Genomic DNA, 19,798 nt, shown 5'->3' on the forward strand with positions numbered 1-19,798 from the left:
ACACTGTTGAGGCTTGGCATAGAAGATGGGAGTGTATAGACGAGCACATATTGGCGTAAATAGGATCATCGAGGAATTTCAGAAAGAACAGCAACAGGTTGATAAGAAGGCCGAATGCATACTTTATGGTGAATCCTGTCCGAAATGCAAGAAGGCGAAAATTGAGAGAGAGAGAGAGAGAGAGAGAGAGAGAGAGAGAAACGAGAATAATGACAGTTGCGAAAGATTGTGACAACAGATCTGTGATGAATTCTTCCCGGTATTGTACATAATGTATCTTTATAAATATTATTTTATGCATTATATATATATATAAAGTGTGTATTGTTTATTCATTAATATAACATAAAATATTAACATTATCATATACTGTTTGCATGACTGCAATTTACATGTTCCATGTGTTTAAATAAAATTTTAATGTTTTTAGCGGCCATTTTGATTACATGAAAAACATTTTTTATTGCAAATAGTTTCTGAGATATGGGTTCTAACTTTGTTTTTTTTTTTTAATACAATTGGTATGTTGGGATTTTGGGCGGCACCGCTGATAAATTAGTACTTTTTTTTATAAATTATATTTATAATTTGGATAAGAAATATTGAGTGATTAAGTAATATATAATGGAAGTTCAGTAGTCTGGTTGGTATTTTTTTTTTTTTAAAACCCCAAACACGAAAGGTATCAAAACCTATAGTACTTAGTACCGTGCATTTGTTGAAGGAGAAGTATGGAGGGAGGGGGTGGGGTGCCGCAAACTTTGCTCTAGAGACTAAACATGGGTTTCACCACTTCAAGCCTCCAATAAGCAAAGTGATGGTATTTCACCGGTTGATGAAAGTCATCTACCAACTAAAGGATAAGTACTTTTTTATTAATTATATTTAGAGAAGCAGAAACAATGAATTCTTCTATGGCTATAACACAATTCTAAGATGGTAAGATTCAATTTTTTTTTTTTTAGTTTCGATGGGTTGCATTACAAGAACAGGTAAGAAAAGCTGATATGAGGATTGGTTCAAGTAAGTATGTAAGATTTGTATTAACATTCTTAGCTTTGTGATGCTGCTTCCAGTCTTTCAGTTGCAAATACAGTAAACCCTCGCTATTTGCAGTATTTGTATTCGCGGTTTTGTGGTCGCTGATTTAATATGAAATGAAACCAAAAATATGTGAATTTTAAAGCGCTGTGAACATTTTCCACCATAAAAAAATATGGGCGTGGCTAAAATCATCTTTCCTGGTCAAAACAGCACTCAATGGGTGGTGGGGGGGAGAGAGGTGACAAAATCGCGAGTATGGATGTCCCCCCTCTAATCCTTGTTCAATATGTGTTATGTGCTTGTCATGGATGGTTTCATCGTTTTCTTTTAATTGACATGCTTATAAAAGTGAAAAATCTACCGTTTTGCAGTACTAGCGTAAACAGACTTTTTCAAGTGTTTTAAAGTGACTTTATTGTGGACAAGTTCTTTTTTAACCCCTACAAAAATTTGGCTACGAATAACAAGGGAATTGTGAAAAGATCAAAGAAGGTGATGACATTAGCAGGTAAAATTGAGTTATTAGACAAAATTTCTAATGGTGAAAGTGTCTCGTCAGTGGCAAAACATTATAAAATCAATGAGTCGATGGTACAGTCAATCAAGAAATTGGAAGAAAAAATTCGCCGTAGTGTCCGTGAAAACACGTTAATTGCTTCAAAAATTTTCTCTGTAACTCGTGTGATGTTAAATTAGAAAAAATGGAAAAAGCTTTAAATCTGTGGTTAGAAGACCAAACTCAAAATAAAATTCCATTAAGTTCACTCATCATTCGTGAAAAGGCAAAACACCTTTATCAACACTTTAGCAAAACTGGTGATAGCACTGGTGGGATAAGTTTTTTAGCTAGCAAAGGTGCTGGTTTGAAATTTCTAATAAATATTACATTTAATATTAAATTGTTTCTTATTTTCATTTCGATGCCTTATGCTTATATTCCACTATGTACTGTCTATGTACATAATCATATTATGAAGGTACATATAATACATACATAGACAAAATTTTAGACTATTTTTTCTTATATATTTCATACTTTGGAATGGAACCTTTTATTACTATGGGAGCCATAACTCAGTATTTGCAGCATTTCTCAGGAACGTAACCCCCGCGAATAGCAGGGATTTACTGTATATCCATTTTTAGATGATCTTCGTATTGAAATGATCCTCTACGATCATTTCCATCAATTTTACAGCAGTTTCATAACTATCTTAAACATAATTTCAGATATTTTCACACTATCAATCAATTCAGTCCTAGAAGGACTGAAATGTCTGTGAAGGACTTTTACAGAATTTTTTTCAGAATGGTCTGTGATTGTTAATAGGAGAGACTGTTTTTACAGTGATGATACACTTAAATAGGAGTGCAAGGATATTTGTGGTTGCTATCGAGGCAGAATTAGGTGGATTGGACAAGTGTCAGCTAGGGGTGATACACAGACTAACAGTCTGAAAAGCAAGGTGTCAGGGATTTCAAAATTTGCTGAGGATTCTCGTGAAACAAGCAAATATATGGAGTGTGTTAGGGCTACTTAAAGTAAAAACAGTTGCAGGTATACGTGTATATAAACTAATGCTAGGAGCACAGCAAATACATTTGAAGTGCTGATCAAATCATCAAATGCAGACATTGTGGGGATATCAGAGACATGGTGTCACACAGACATAAGAGATTCGGAATTTGAATATGAAAAGTACAATGTATAGAGAGGGGACAGACAGGACAGAAAGGGGAGAGTTATGTTCTTAGTTAAGAAGCATATAAAATCTAAGGCGGTGCATCCAGTGGATATGGGTGCCCAGGACAATATGGAGTCAGTCTGGTGTAACATAAGCACTGGGAAAACAAAAGTGAGAGTAGGAACATGCTACATGCCTAATGACTGTGATGAGTAACAATTAGCACAGCCATACAGAGTGGTCCAGTAAATCAGAATGTCTTATAATGGGGGACTTTAACTGTACAGATACTAACTGGACTTTGTGAGTTGGTCATTCACACAGTAGCAAGACTTGTGGATTTATTGGATGATTGTTTCCTACACCAGCATGTTAGAGGGACAAACAAGAGAAAGCAATACCCTTGATATGATTATCAGAACTTGCAAATAAAAGACTTACTACTTGCAATGATCACAGTTCACAATGTATTGATATGGGATTTACTTAAAGATGGTAATTACTGTTGAAGGCAAGCAAAAGTGCTTTTACTTTCATAAAGGTGTCTATAGTGGTCTCAGCCAATTTTTAAATTCTATGCAGTGGCACCAACTGATGAAGTAGCCACTGCAAATTCCAAATGGGAAACATTTAGGGATGTTATTGTAGAAGCTACTAGGCTTTTTATACTAACTAAGAGATACAGTTCAAGGCAAAGATCTAAATGGAGGTCAGATGAACTGATGAGACTGTGGCAGTAAGAAAAATGAATGGGATGCATATAAATATCTGGTGATATAAATGCCTACAGTAGATATAAACTAGTCTGAAATTAAGTCAGAAAGGAGGTTAGGCAAGCAAAAGTAGATTATGAGAAGTCTGTGGCAAAGAATGGAAAGAAAAGCAGCAAGGTCTTCTTTACTTGTGTTAACAATAGACGGAAAGGGTTGAATCACATTGGTCCACTAGATATGAATGAGTTAACTGTTGATGATTCTGCTCAGGTTGCTGACAAACTAAAAGGGTATTTTGCATCTACATTCACACACAAGGAATTTTTTAGAGATGAGGATGTCAGAAGTGAGTGAAATTCTGGTGGGAGCAGAATGATTTTGTAATTACTGAGAGGAAAGTGGAGGAGAAATTGTTGAAGCTAAATGTAAAAGAGGCACCTGGGGGTGGATAGGATCCATCCAATTATATTAAAGGAGGCAGTAAAGATCCACAATTTACAAAGGGAGGAATCAAAGTGAGACAAGTAATTACAGATGTGTTAGCTAGATTCTGTTCTAGGGAAAATAATGGAGTCACTGATCAAAGAAGTAATGCAGGACAATCTAGACAGGAATGCAGTTATACTGCAGCCACAGTATAGATATGTTAAGGGGCAATCACGTCTGACATTTACACCAATATTTAATGTCAGAAATGAGTTCCATATCGTTCTCCAACATCTTACTATATAGGTATGTCTTCAGTATATCAAACAAAAAAAAAAAAAAAAAAAAATTGATGGGGTGAACTCAGGGCTATAGGGTTGATGAGAAATTATGCTCCACTCCAACTGCGCAATCTTTGACAGTGTCATCTGTGCTGTATGTGGCCTTGCATTATCTTGATAAAATTTGATGTCCTGCCAATTCAATTCAGGTATTTTGGTTTTCAGAATGCAATTAAGCTTTTTTGGGGACAAACAGCATCTTTGTTGATGGTTGTTTCACTTTCCAAGAAATTGATAAAAATGATGCCATTCTGATCCCAGAAGAAGGTGGTCATAAGTTTTGGCTTTTTACTTACAGGTGATGTTGGGTATGCTCATTTAATGTATTGTCTTTTGGTTTGTGGGTCTTAATGGAAGAGCCATGTTTCATCACATGACAACCCTTTAAAACACTCAGGACTGCCAACACCAAATCTCTCCAGACCTTCACAGATCTCTTTCCTCACAGCTATTTCTTGTGCGAACAGCTTAGGCACCCAGCGAGAACAATTTTTCTGTACCCCAGTCTGTTGATGATGGTCAAAACACTTCCCTTTTTTGCATTTTTGCAACATCCATCACTTGTCTGGTGATTATGCACCTGTCATTTCAAATGAATTGGTCAATGAGTTCTTCGTTTTCACTGTTTGTGATAGATGGTCTCCCAGCTCTTGGTTTGTCTATCTAAATCATCTCACCTTTCCAAAACCATTGGAGCCACCTCTGGACATTACTTCAATCAATAGTCTGGTCCACATAGACTGTCAAGAGTTTTTGATGGATAGATGTGGCCAACCATTCACCTGATTTGAACAGGAACGTATTGAGTTCCAGTTCAAATCAGAAACTCATTTGTGTGATGCAGGGGTCAATGGAATCAGCTGTTACCTTGTGCATATATATCTTTAGATCTAAAAACACCAGAAAAATAATATTAGGTGTGTTAATGGGTAATTGGTAGTACAACAAGTGTAGATCATAAATCTCTCTTCCTTATGCATGCGTGTATATGAGTAATTATTTATTCAATACACTGCAACTTAGCTTTTTTAATACTGAATACTCTGGGGTTTAAAATGAAAGAATAAAAAACAAAAATAATTATTAAGTGACAAAAGTCTTTATTCACAGTAAAAGTTCAGTTTTATTCTGCCTTGCAGAAGGCAACAAAATAAAATTTTTAGAGCTGAAATTATTCCTTCACTGGAAACTAATTTGAGAAATTCACTGAAGAAGAGATAGCCCTAAAAGAGGCTTCAATTTATTATAATGCATAAACGCTTACTATGATACCCACTGAGTAAATATCCAGCTCAATTCAAGATATCTCCCTAAGTAAATATCTATCCTAAAGCAGATTAATCTGCCACTTTTAAATAAAAGAAAAAATAATAAAAAAAAATAATAAATAATAATAATAAATTAAACTTAAGTAACCTTATGAAAAAATATTAAAATTACCTATTTGTATCAGGAAAATGTTGCTCATCATTCAAAATCTTTTCTCTTAAACAAACAATTTCATCATACCCAGGTAAGAAAATTAAAACAGCACCTAAACTTGAAAAAATATAAAAAAAAACATTAATATTCTATTTTAATTTCAGATCATAAAAAAAAAATAATAATAAATAAATAAGCAAATATACAATGTATGACTAGAAAGTTCCAGGGATTGCCATGGCAGGCACTGCTGTTAAGACCAATAATGAAACTACCAGTGTATGTTGTATAATATTTTTCATCTATCATTATGGCAGCAGTAAACTATTATGCATTTGTGGGTCTCACAATATTAAATTAAAGTGAATTTTTCTTCAAAAACAAAAATGTTCAAAAATTTTATTCAACATCATGTTAACCTGAAATTTCTCACAAAACTGAGAAAAAATTCTCACTGAAAATTACAAACCGTTACAAGACGTTAATGAGGAGTTTGCAATATGATATAGTGATACAGTAATAGTAATGGAGGCATGTCATGCAAAAAAGCAGGTGTATAAGCTAATGCAGCATTGGCCAAAAAAAAAAAAAAAAAAAAAAAAACACAAACCCCAATTTCACACATCCATTCCCTCTAAATTTTTGTCCAGTTCCTCCTTGAATTTATTTATGCTATCAACTTCCACAATGACAGATGGAAGTCTGTTCCAGCAATTAATCACCTTCTGGCTAAAGGCAAACTTCGGCACATCTATTCTACAACTGTCTTTCCTCAATTTGAATTTATGCCCCCTCAGGTTCGCAATCTGATCAAGCGGAAGAATCCAATCAGAATTCAGCGTGCTCAACCAATTCAAGCCCTTATACACCTCAATCAGATCACCTTGCAGGTGCCTAGTGTCCAGCCGCTGCAATTTGCAGAACTTAGTCGTTCTTGGTAAGAGGACCCCTTCGCTCCCCTCACCAACCTTGTTGCCCTTCTCTGTACATGCTCAAGCAACTCAACATCCTTCCTAAAATGAGGCCTCCAGATCTGTATGCAGTACTCAAGGCATGGCCTGACCATTGCCTTATACCAGGGGTGGCCAACTTAATTTGTGATGCGATCTACTTTTATTCTTCAAAATGTGCCGCGATCTACCATCTCAAGAATTTCATTGCATGTGGTTAAAAAAGCTAATCAACACACATTGAAAATTGATTGTTGTTTATATATTTTAAAATTAAATACGATTCACAATTCTTATTTTAAATTAACATATATTTAAATTTTTAATTTATGTGAAGTCTGTGTCCATGTCATCTGCCAAGCTTTCAAAATCGGGGATATACTGTGATAAGGCCAACAGTAAAGAATCTTCTGTATGCAAGTCTGTAAGAGTAGAACGATTCTTCATCTTTGTTTGCTTCAAATAAGAAAAGGCCGGTTCACATAGATACGTGGAACCAAAACAGGAATTTAATAGCTCACTGCATTTTTTTACATTTGGGCACTTTTCTCGGCAAACATATTTCCAAAAGTATTTTTCTGATGATCTGGTTTTTAGGAAGATATAATTTTTCCAATGTAATAATTTTATTTTCAAGTAATATTTTCTCCATGTGAAAAATCTCAGCAATTTTTTCTGCAATTTATTTCGTATCTAAGTCGACATTAAATGGATAAGAAATATATTGAACAATGTCTTCAATTGTTTCAAAATCACAGAATCTGGTTTTTAAATCATCCATAACTTTCTCTATTTCATAAACATATTTCTCATCACTATTAAATTCAAAAACAGGATATCATATGTGGTGAGTATGGGCTTGGCACACCCAGGGTCCTGAGTTGGATATTATTCTTCTCAAATATTTTTGGCTGGTGCAGCATAAGCCTCAAGCTTCCTTGCACCATACGGCTAATAATAATAATAATGAAAAATAATATTTTTGAAAATTATCTAGCATATTTGCAAAATGATTGAATTTTTTTCCTTTGAGATCCTTAGCCATTGCTAAAAATTGATATTTATATGCAGAAATACTACTAATCATGTCACCCACATTTTTATTTTTTCCTTCTAATTCCAAATTCAGATCACTTAATTTACTGGTAAAATCAGCCAAAAAGTCAGCTCACACAACCACTCCGTATCTTTCGGCTGCTGATAATCATCTCCCCTTTGATCAACACATTTTTTAATTTCATTCAGCAAATTTAGAAATCTCTGTAGAAACTTACTCCGACTCAGCCACCTCACATCTGTGTGTAATATCAGATCTGGTTCATTTTCATTGAGTTGCATTTTGAAAAGTCTCCTTTGAAGAGATTGTCCTCTGATGGAATTCATGATTTCAAAAGCTATGTCCATAACACTTTTAGTATTTAATCTTTTGCTGGCTAATTCAGATCACTTAATTTACTGGTAAAATCAGCCATTGGTGGATGATACATTGGTAACTCAAAAAATCTGGGAATTCGTCATCTTTTGGCACAATGCGATGAATCTGTTAAGCTGCCCCGTCATTTCTTTAGCTCCATCTGTTGTTATTGATACGAGCTTAAATAGTGGTAATTTAATTTTTTTGATAAAATTTTTGAATGCGCTAAATATATCAAGACCTCTAGTTCTTTCTTTTAATGAAACCATACCCAACAGTTCTTCTCTAGTGGCAGAATCATCGAAAACCATACGAATCAAAATGAGCAATTGAGCTGACGTCTGTAGATTCATCCAGTTGTAAAGAAAAGGACACACAATTTGTTCGCTCACATTTTTACTCATTTTTTCGATGCATCACATCACAGTATTTTGAGATAATTGTAGATCTTGAAGAGCACTTTTAATTTCATTTTTGTTCTTAAAAAATTTTCAAAAAGAGAATCTTATTTCTAAAAATGGGTCTTTGATGAATTGACCATCAGAAAATGGTTTGCATTTTTTTGAAAGAAGTTGGCTCACTTTAAATAATGCTACAATTACTGCTTTAGATTGTAAATTAGGTATCACGAAGAAATTTTGTTGTGCGAATAATCTGGATTAAGTTCTTTTAATTTATTTTTTTAAGGTCAATATTAGGTGGAAAATCCAATAGGTATTTACCATGGAGTGGCTTTCTAAATTTCCTTTTTCTTTGGGTATAGCCACAGAAGTATTGCAAATCAAACAACAACATTTTATTTTTTATCTTTGCAAAAAAGTATTCTAGTTCCCACTCTTGATGAAAGTAATACGTTTTGCTCTTTTCGTAGTATTCATTTTAAATTAAAGGTTATTAAGTTAAAGTTTAAGTACTGTCCAGTTATTAATATTAAATAAGCTAAATAAGAATTCGACACATACATTATGCTCTCCACAACATAACTGAATGAATTTTCACTAGACAAGCCTAGCAGCTGTGCGGCAACAAGAGTAGTCAAGTGGTTCAATGGATTTGTAATAAGAGTATGCAGTTGGGCGCATAATAATAATAACATTTAGATTTTGACTAATCTATATATATTTAAAATTTGTTGTGACGTGATCGACCGAAATTAAAGTTGCGATCGACTTGTTGGCCACCCCTGCCTTATACAAAGGGATAATCACCTTTTTCCTACATTTCATTGACAACATCCCATGACCTGCTCTGGCAGCCTGTCTGGACTGCTCTGAAAATTTCATATCTGACTGCATAATTACTCCCAGATCTTTTTCATTTTCCACCACCCTAAGTATAGTACCACACAGTTGGTAAGTTTCGCTGGGATTACTTCTACCCATATCCAGTACTTTGCATTTGTCAATGTTAAACTTTAGTTGCCACTTCTCAGCTCATCTGCCCATATTTTCTACATCCTGTTGCAGTAGTGCACTGCCATTACTGTCAACAACAGCCAGGGCCATGCCAAGCCATTTCAGTACCTGAGGCAAGAATGAAAAACTGCACCCTACTGTTAATCATGGCAACATTGGCAATTATTTAATCTTTCTTTTGGCACCCCCCTCCCTTTCAGCTTTAATCCGAGGCAAGAGCCTCATTCGCCTCACCTGCGGCACGTCTCTGTCAACAACCCTGCCAATCTTTTTACCATCTGAATATTTGGACATTAAGCCTGATATACCTTCATCATCAGTATCATTGATAAATATACAAAACAACAGTAGGCCCAATGCTGAACACTGGGGGACTCTACTAATAACATTAATCCACAAAGAGCAACATCCACTGATTACCACTCTCTGTCTTATCCCACTCAACTACCCTTTTATCCATTGTAGCAACTTACTCTTAATACCATACTGCTCCAATTCATACAGTAGGCTTGCATGTGCAACAGTGTCAAAAGCTTTCCTGAAATCCATGTATATGACATCAAAATTATTTTTTGCATCCAGTTCCTTTGTAACCACATCATAGTATTAAATCAAATTTGTCAGACAAGACTTTCACTTAACAAGCCCATGCTGTGTCTGAATTATTACTGCAGTCTTGTCTAGATGAACCTGCAATGCATCTTTAATCAGTGACTTCATTATTTTCCCCAAAACAGAAGTTAAACTAACTGGTCTGTAATTAGTAGTGTCATCCTTAGATCCTCCTTTGTGAATTTGGGATACATCTGCACATCTTCAGTTTGTGGGGACTACCCCTGAGTCCAAGGACGCACTCATAATTATGGCTAAGAGTTTGCTTATTTTCTTTGCAGCCTCCTTTAATATAACTGAATAGATCCCATCCATCATAGGGGGCTTATGTTTAACTTCAACAATTTCTCCTCCACTTTGCTCTCAGTTATTACAAAATCATTAAGCACCCTGTTATAGTTTGATAAACGTCTGGCATTTTCCTTCCTTAATAACTCCTCATGTCTGAATGTAGATCCAAAAATACTAATTCAGATTATCAGCTATCTGAACAGGATCATCAACAGTCGAGCCATCGACATCAAGTGGGCCAATCTGATTCAATCTCATTTGTCTAGAGTTTATTAGCATTAGTTGAGGCATATGATGCAAGAAAGCAAGGTTATACAGCATTGCCAGAAAAAAAAAAAAAAACCTTCCCATTTCACTCATCCAGTCACTCCAAATGTTTGTCTAGTTCAGCCTTAAATTTTTTTAAGCTATCAACTACTGACTGGCTAAAGGCAAACTTCCACATATCTAATCTACAACTGTCTTTCCTCAATTTGAATCAATATCCCTTCAGGTTCTTAATTTGAGCAAGTGGAAGTATCCTGTCAGCATAGAGCCTGATCAAACCATTAAAAACCTTATACACCTTGCAGGTGCATGGTCTCCAGATGCTGCAACTTGCACAACTTAAGCCTTTTTTCATAAGTGCACCCCTTCGTTCCTCTTACCAATCATATTGTCCTTCTCTGTATTCATTCTAGTAACTCTACATCATTCCTAAAATGAGGCCTCCAAACCTGTATACAGAACTCATAGTGTAGCCCGACCATTGCCTTATACAAAGGGATAATCACCTCCTTGTCTCTGCTAGCAAAATTCCCATATATCATTGACAAAACTCCATGACCTGCTCTGGCTGTCAGTATGCACTGCTCAGAGAACCCAAATATCAGTTTGATCAGCATTTTAGACTCCCAGGTAGCAAGTACATGCCAGATTACCATCTGGCATATCTGAGAGAATGTCTGTGACAACCTCAAGGACTGTAATACCGTAATGCAAACACCCACAGAATTCCAGTTATCGGGATTATCACAAATGCAATAAGATCGAGTTTACTACCTGTCTGCATGAATTGTTGAGGAGGCTTCCATCCTGCAGTGGGTTGATAATGGCTGCACTTTACCTTTTTTACTACCTGTTTATAATAGATTGTGCTAACAGAGAAGCCCAATAATCCAGAAAGTGCAAATTTTTTTTTGGTTGTGACCTCCAGGAACGTGCTTTAGAAAAATATCACAAAGGCATTCATAACTGATTCTTATAATGGAAACATATGATAAAGATGAAAGTGTGGTGCAATTTCCATTATAAATATGACCTTTTAGAGAGATAAATAGTTTAGTAATATAGTAAAATTTTCAACTTCCAAGGACTTGGAACGAAAAAAAAACAATATGTTATTGGGTTCACATTACGATATTTTCACAATACCTCCATTTATCCCTACAGATGCAAAATACGTTTCCATATTTTTTTCAGTTTGCACTGGCTGGCAAAAACTTACGTAAAGTCGAATTTGCATAAGTCGAGTATTACGTAAGTCGGGGAGTTCCTGTATATACAAATGCAATTATACACAAATAAATGATCATGAGAGAATTACATATCAATTATATAATGACAGAATTTTGTTCTTTTAGGTTTTGTAACAGTGAATATTCATTACTATGATTCTTTAGGAAATACACATGTATAATTTGTCAGTAGCTGGACAACTTATATTTCAGTGAAGTTACCCATGTGCCTCCTACTGGGACAGGTTGGAATTCAATACCCACTGCTAGACCACAGTAATTTATTCCATTTTGGCAATAACAAAGAATTCTAAAAAGTTTTTTCAAGGGGTGTCTGAGTTATTCAGTCTCAAGTGGAAGAGTAAGATTTTTATACCTTGTAGATCAGGTTGTTCTTCAAAACAGACAAACTTGCCATAAAATACAGAGATGATCAATACTCACGGAAGGTTTCACGATAGCCCAGGGTCCTGAGCTGGATATCATCATTCTTCTTTTTCTTGGTGATTCCCTTCTAATTTTCTCTCTCTCTCTCTCTCTCTCTCTCTCTCTCTCTCTCTCAGAGTAACTCGGGAATTTTTTTTTTTTTTTTTTTGGCTGGTGTAGCATAAGCCTCAGGTTTCCTTGCACCATATAGCTAATAATAATAATAATAATAATAATAATAATAATATACAGATGCCTTGTGGTTTGATTATCATAGTACTTACTGGAAACAACTCTCAAAATTACAATTAACTATTATAAAAAAATTTTAAATTTCTACTGATTTCAGTGAAGCACATAAAAGTTATGAATGATTTGGGAAATTTCTGTTGCTTAATGAAATTGAAGAATGCAAAATAATTGGCAATATAGCTGAAAGAAAGGCATAATAAAATAAATGGGCTATTTCATATTTTCAAAATCATAAGAACCTCATTATAATAAAATTGTATTCAAAGAATATATTGCATGCAGAGAGAGAGAGAGAGAGAGAGAGAGAGAGAGAGAGAGAGAGAGACAGAGAGAGAGAGACTGATGTAACAAAAAGTGCTTACCTTCATCTTGTTTAGTACAAATCTTATGTAATAAACACAAAATAAGATCCAAATCAACCTTTTCATCATCAAAACTGTGGTGATAAATATCCAATAAATCTTTGTCTTCTTCACTTAACTCCACAATTTCTAATGGTCCTGATGAACGATTTCCTCTGTCTGAAGTCTGAATATCTTTTGAAGAAGGCCTAAAATTAGAAAAATAGAGAATTCATATAAAGTGAAAGGGAACTATATAAAAATGACCAAGAGTACCACTGATAAAATCTAGTGCAAGGTTATCTCACTGCAAGACACTGGTACTATCTACATTCTTTATATGTAGAGGACTTCAATAGGAAAGTATAGTATAATCTGTATAACTTGATAAAATTATACTATATTGCTACACCAAATAATTGCATTGAACTTAAATGATCCACAAGTTAGAGCAAATGCATCATTTTAGTACGCAGTAAACTGCTAAAGTAGCTAAGAATTGGCATCATTTAAGTATATCTCACATTGTGAATACCTTCACAATGAGTTAGCATTAGCAAAGGCACATGATGCAAGAAAGCAAGCTTATATAGCATCAGCCAAAAAAAACCCCTTATTTCACCCATCCACTCGCTCCAAATGTTTGTCGAGTTCTGCCTTGAATCTATTTAAGCTATTAACTTCTACAACAACAGATGGAAGTTTGTTCCAGCAATCAACCACCTGCTGGCTAAAGGCAAACTTCTGCACATCTATCCTACAACTGTCATTCCTCAATTTGAATTTATGCCTTCTCAGGCGATTATTCTGAGCAAGAGGAAGAATCCCATCAGCATTGGGCATGCTCAAACCATTCAAGGCTTTATACACCTCAATCAGATCACCTCGCAGGTGCCTAGTCTCCAGACACTGTAATTTGCAAAACTTAAGCTTTGTTCCATTCACTAATCTTGTTGCCCTTCTCTGCACTCGCTCCAACAGCTTTACATCCTTCTTAAGATGAGGTCTTCAGACCTGTATACAGTACTCAAGGTGTGGCCTTACCATTGCCTTATACAAGGGGATAATCACCTCCTTATCCCTGCTAGAAAAATCCCTGTATATCGCTGACAATCAGTGGCGAAGCTAGGTTTTCGGTGCATTTGGCAAATTCGTGGCTATGCGCCTTTTTTCGATAATTGGTAAAATCATAATAAATAATAAGTACAGTCGGATCTCTGTTTAAAAAACTTCTTTATAGCGAATTTTTCTATTTAGAGATAAATGTTTTCTTTTTTCAGGATTTTTTTAGAATTTGCTAAATAGAATTTTATTCTTTACCGTATTTTTAAAAAATTTTTTTATTTCTTCGTTTTATGGAAACGAAAATTTTCTTCGTTTATAGAATGAAGAAAATTTTCCATATAACGACTGCAGTACGAGACAACTGGGTACACATTGTGTGCACAAATGGCCTTAAAGGAAGCAATAGTGCTGTTGTTAAGCTCAAATTAAAGATAAAGAGATTACCATCTGCAACTCAGTGGGAACCTGTAAAACCTATCCGACTACCTGTCCCACATACCGAGAAGTCGAGCTGGTCAACTACTTTCTGTGTATCCATAGCCAGTGGGCAGACTAAGGTGTATTAAACATTTGGACAATAGGCTCTGGGCAACCTTCTATTGTAATCACCCTGTTAGAGATTTAGAAGAGAGTGGTTTCCCTTCATTCCGACAAGCAGTCATCTGTTGTTTCATGGAAGTGAAACAGCACCGTTTCAAAGCTATTGGCCTATTATCGAGCACAATATGAGATACAGAGGAAATGATGCCTCCCACACTAAAATTGTAGGTTTTTCTTAAGAGTTATCTATGGTGTATCTACACCAATATTATGTAGATATAAAACTCTTACTATTAACATAGTATGCCTTATTGTATTTAGTTATTTTAAATATTACTATACAAACCTTTTGCCATCTCTCATATTGTGTGATTATCTTCACAACTGGGTCATCATGTCTGCAATACCAGGGTACCTGCCCACCCACCGATAAAAGGCCAATAATCCTCGAAATGGTCACCGTGGGGGGCTGATATTCACAGAGTTTCTGAGAATAGGTAACAACAGTCTTCTCTACTGGGAAAGCGTTGCCTATTCGAGGGGGCGCCTCTGTAGCCAGGTGGGCAGGAGCAGCAGTGCGTAGAGCACGCTTCTTGAATAAAACTGGGGTTCGAGCCCATGACCACCAAATACGGAGGATGCGGAAAGGTCAGGGACCACCGCATATCCTCGGAGCAATATGGCCTTAGTTGCTAATGCTCCTAAAAAAAAACCAAAATAATAAAATAACAGCCTATTCGAGGAGTTTTTGAGTGGTGTGAGTAGGAGTTACTATCCCTTTCATTCTTCTACACCGTTTCTTTTCTTCTTCCACTGCTACTATAATTGTCCCTATACTTTTTGCTTTTATAAGTCTAATAGGGACAAGTGGATAGTAGAGTTATTATCCCACACACATACAAACAAGCTTTGAAACGGTGCCGTCTGGGTGATGGTGTCCACCAAGAATAAGTAACAACAGTCTTCTCTATTAGTGAAGTGTTACTTATTCGAAATACTGCAATACCATGGCAACTCTGATCTTGGTAAAACACCTCCCACCATTCCCAACACGTTCCATTCAATGCCTCCTGTGGTCTTCCGTCAAAAGGATATCAGAAGGATTTTGTTGAACCTCGATGCTAAGAAAGCTTCAGGTCCTGATGGTATTTCTCCACTTGTTCTCAAATCCTGTGCTCCTGAACTTACTCCTATTCTTTGCTGCCTTTTTTCACTTTCTTATTCCAAAGGTGTTTTTCCTTCTGCTTGGAAATTTGATCATAAACAGCCAGTTCCTAAAAAGGGTGACAAATCCCTCCTATCCAATTATCATCCCATTGCAATTACTTCTACTCTTTCTAAAGTAATGGAGAAATTAATTAACTGCCAACTCTAAAACTATCTAGAAACCTTCCGTCTGATCAACGATCGCCAGTACGGATTCCGTCAGTGTCGATCCACTGGTGATATTCTGGCTTATGTTACCCACTTATGGACTAATTCAATGGAAAGGTTCGGTGAAACACAAGTAGTTGCTCTTGACATCTCAAAGGCTTTTGATCGTGTTTGGCATAAAGGTCTTCTATACAAGCTTTCATCTTATGGTTTGCCAACTGTTTTTAGTAATTGGTTATCCAGTTTTCTCTCTGATCACTCACTGAGGGTGATAGTAGATGGCTCTCTGTCTTCTAACTTCTTCACTAATGCCAGTGTCTCACAAGGTTCAGTTCTTTCCCCCACTCTTTTCCTCTTGTATATTAATGACCTTCTTCCATTGACTGGAAATCCTATCCATAGTTTTGCCGATGATAGCACATTGCATTCCACTTTCCATTTTGAGAAACCTTGTCCTGCTCAATCAGCTTCAACTTCTCGAAAATTTGCTACCAATTCCTTAAATGCCGATCTTCAGGTAATTCTCCAGTGGGGCAAAGACAACTTAGTTGATTTCAACCCTTCTAAAACTCAGTCTTGTCTTATCTCTCGCAAAAAGGATTCTTCTGCTCCTATGCTTATCTTTAGTGACACTCCGATTTCTAGGCAAAATGATATATCTCTTTTGGGGATTACCCTGACTTCTTATCTCTCTTGGCACAAGCACATTACAAATATTGCTTCCTCTGCATCTAAAAAACTTGGTTTACTCTTTCGCTCTCGGTGTTACTTTTCTTCCAAACAGCTGCTCACTCTGTATAAATCGCAAATCCACCCTGTCATGGAATATTGTTCCCACATCTGGGGTGGTGCCCCCAAAACCTCTCTCAGGCTTCTTGATTCCATTCAGAAGAGGGCAGTTAGATTAATTAATGATTCATCTCTAACAGAGTCTCTCCACTCGCTTTCTCATAGATGTACTGTTTCTGCTGCATGCCTCTTCTACAGATACTTCCATAGGCACTGTTCTTCTGAATTGGCTTCTATAATTCCCGCTCTCTTTTTCAAAACAGTCCGAACACATGCCACCACCAGCCAACATCCACTTACTGTCCAACTTCAAATCCACAGAACCAACTTTTCATCTTCCTCGTTTATTCATTCAACTGCCGTTTTCTGGAACAACTTTCCTTCATACGTATTTCCTGAAAATTACAAACTACAGAAGTTCAAGTCCAATGTCAACAAATATCTTCTTTCGTCTTCTCAACCTCCAACCGAAACACGGTACTAAGTACTATAGGTTCTAATACCTCTTGTGTTTGGGGTTCACATAAAAAAAAAAAAAAAAAAAACTCTTTGTGAAGGACGAGCACAATATGAGATACAGAGGAAATGATGCCTCCCAAGCTACTACTGTAGTTTTTTCTTAAGAGTTATCTATGGTGTATCCACTTTGTACTTTTGTTGCTAACAAATTAATAAATTCATTCTGAATTTCTGGAGATAAATAATTAGTGTGGTGTTTCATATGCGATTCCAGAACATTTTTCATACCAACGTCAAATTTGCTGACAAATTTTATCAAGTTTAAAAATACGCCACAATTTTTTTTTTCTTCGGTATTGATATTACTAGCATGTCCATGAAATGCCAAATTATTTTCAGCACAGAACAATATACATTTCAATATTATTTTCAATATATGACGCCATTTTGAAATTTTGCTTCTTAGTGCTGCTTGTGCGGCTTCGTCAATTATTAGTAGTAGTAGTAGTAGTGGCATGTGATGCAAGAAAGCAAATGTATGAGCTTATGCAGCATCAGCCAAAAAAAAAAAAAAAAAAAAAAAAAAACCACACCACTCCCTCCAAATGCCTTTCCAGTTCCTCCTTAAATTTATTCAACCTATCAACTTCCACAACGACAGATGGAAGTTTGTTCCAGCAATTAACCACCCGCTGGCTAAAGGCAAATTTCTGCACATCTATTCTACATCTATCCTTTGTTAATTTGAATTTATGCCCCCTTAGGTTCGTAATCTGAACAAGTGGAAGGATCCCATCAGAATTCAGTGTGCTGAACTCATTCAAGGCCTCATACACCTCAATCAGATCACCGTGCAGGTGCCTAGTCTCCATTCACTGCAATTTGCAGACCTTAAGCCTCTCTTGATAAGAGGATCCCTTCATTCCCCTCACTAACCTTGTTGCCCTTCTCTGTACACGCTCAACTAAATCTACATCCTTCCTAAAATGAGGCCTCCAGACCTGTACGCAGTACTCAAGGCGTGGCCTGACCATTGCCTTATACAGAGGGATAATCACCTCCTTTTCCCTGCTAGCAAAATTCTTATATATCATTGACAATGCCTCATTACCTGCCCTGGCAGCCTGTCTGCATTGCTCAGAAAACTTCATATCTGCCTGCACAATTACTCCCAGGTCTTTTTCATTTTCTATCACCTTAAGTGTAGTACCACACAGTTGGTACGTTTCTCTGGGGTTACTTCTACTCATATGCAGTACTTTGCAAAAAGGTGGGCAGATGTAATTAGTCCACCTTTTTGAAGACCCTTTTCTAATAATTTCCAATTTGTGAAATTGTTTATGTGTACTTGTAATGAATTCTCGTGAAAAAGAACGTTTGGATTTAGATGTTTCCAATCCTTAAATCCATCTGAGCTGCAATACAGAACATTATTTGTGACAGATACAAATAAGACGCACAGAAAACAATATATTGCATTTTTCTTTTTGCAATAAAATAACCATTTTCTCTCTTTTTCTTCAATACCTTCATTTTTGTATTTCCACGAATTATTGAAACATTGGCCATTAGTGACAGGATACGTATTTAAGACTATGTTCGGGACCGTGTTGTACCATAAGAGATCTGTTTTTGTGGGTATTAAAGTTCCATGTGGTCGGATCATTAAAATTCAGACTTACATGTTCCATGTTGATATTATTGCTGCCATCATTTTCTTCTGCCAACTGTTGTTGGTTATTGTCCACACTTTCTAATTATTTAAAAATAACTTCAACTGTTTGAGCTTTTTCTTGGACTTCCATTTCATTGGCATCATCATTTGTTTCATCTTCATTCGAATCATGTTCGTTTTCTTTGTCACTTGCAGGTTTGGAGTGGCTTATTGTAAGCCAGTTTTGTAAATTAGCATGTAAGGATGCATGCAGGCTTGAATCACAGTGTGAAAATTAATTTTCACCCTCCTTGTGCTGTCGGCGCCTCCATAGCCAGGTGGGCAGGAGCAGCTTTGCGTAGCACACACTTCTTGATTAGACCGGGGTTCGAGCCCGTGACCACCAAATATGGGGATGCGGAAAGGTCAGGGAATGACCACCACATATCCCTGGAGCAATATGGCCTTAGTTGCCTAATGCTCCTAAAAACCAAAAAAAAAAAAAATAAATAACAATAACTTTTGTGCTGTCATCTTGATTCGACATCGAGGGGCGCCATTTCGTCAGCTAGCCTCGGGTGTGAAAATAGCTTGACACTGTACTGATGTAGTCTGTCAGTGGCACCTTCTCCTGTCGACGCCCTTGGCACCTGGCCCAATGCCAAGGCGTTCCTACGCCACTGTTGATAAGACACCATGAGATACTCTTGCAGACTGTCTGCACTGCTCAGAAAACTTCATATCTGTCTGCACAATTATTCCCAGGTCCTTTTCATTCTCTACCACTGTCAGTGTAGTACCACAGAGTTGATACGTTACTCTGGGTTTACTGCTTCCCATATGTAGTACTTTACATTTGTCAATGTTAAACTTCATTTGCCACCTCTCAATCCATCTGCTCAACTTTTCTAGATCCTGTTCATCAATATCTTCTGCAGGATAAAGTTCTGGTACATTCTCTGCCTGTTCATCAGTATCCGTCTCATCTACATTTGCATATTTCTGATTACACTGTTTACTAGTTGGTGTCTGCTTTGTTTTTGAAGATGTCAATTCATATTTCTGCTTTTCAGGCACAGAAATATCCTG

General features: G+C 36.3%; 1 protein-coding gene across 2 annotated transcripts in view; it reads right to left on the bottom strand.

The window, feature by feature from the left end:
- The window catches only part of LOC150088812 (3'-5' RNA helicase YTHDC2-like), a 281,725-nt gene that overhangs the window by 131,246 nt on the left and 130,681 nt on the right, over positions 1 to 19,798 (bottom strand). For both annotated transcript variants that reach the window (XM_090369668.1, XM_090369667.1), the window contains exons 13-14: positions 12,850 to 13,037; positions 5,650 to 5,743 (exon numbers count right to left, since the gene is read on the bottom strand). In XM_090369668.1, the coding sequence (XP_090225794.1) occupies positions 5,650 to 5,743; positions 12,850 to 13,037 (282 nt within the window). The remainder of the gene's footprint in view (positions 1 to 5,649; positions 5,744 to 12,849; positions 13,038 to 19,798) is intronic.

This window comes from Mastigoproctus giganteus, chromosome 3 (genome assembly GCF_048544385.1).
Source record: "Mastigoproctus giganteus isolate SK-2022 chromosome 3, ASM4854438v1, whole genome shotgun sequence".
Taxonomy (NCBI): Eukaryota; Metazoa; Arthropoda; class Arachnida; order Uropygi; family Thelyphonidae; genus Mastigoproctus; species Mastigoproctus giganteus.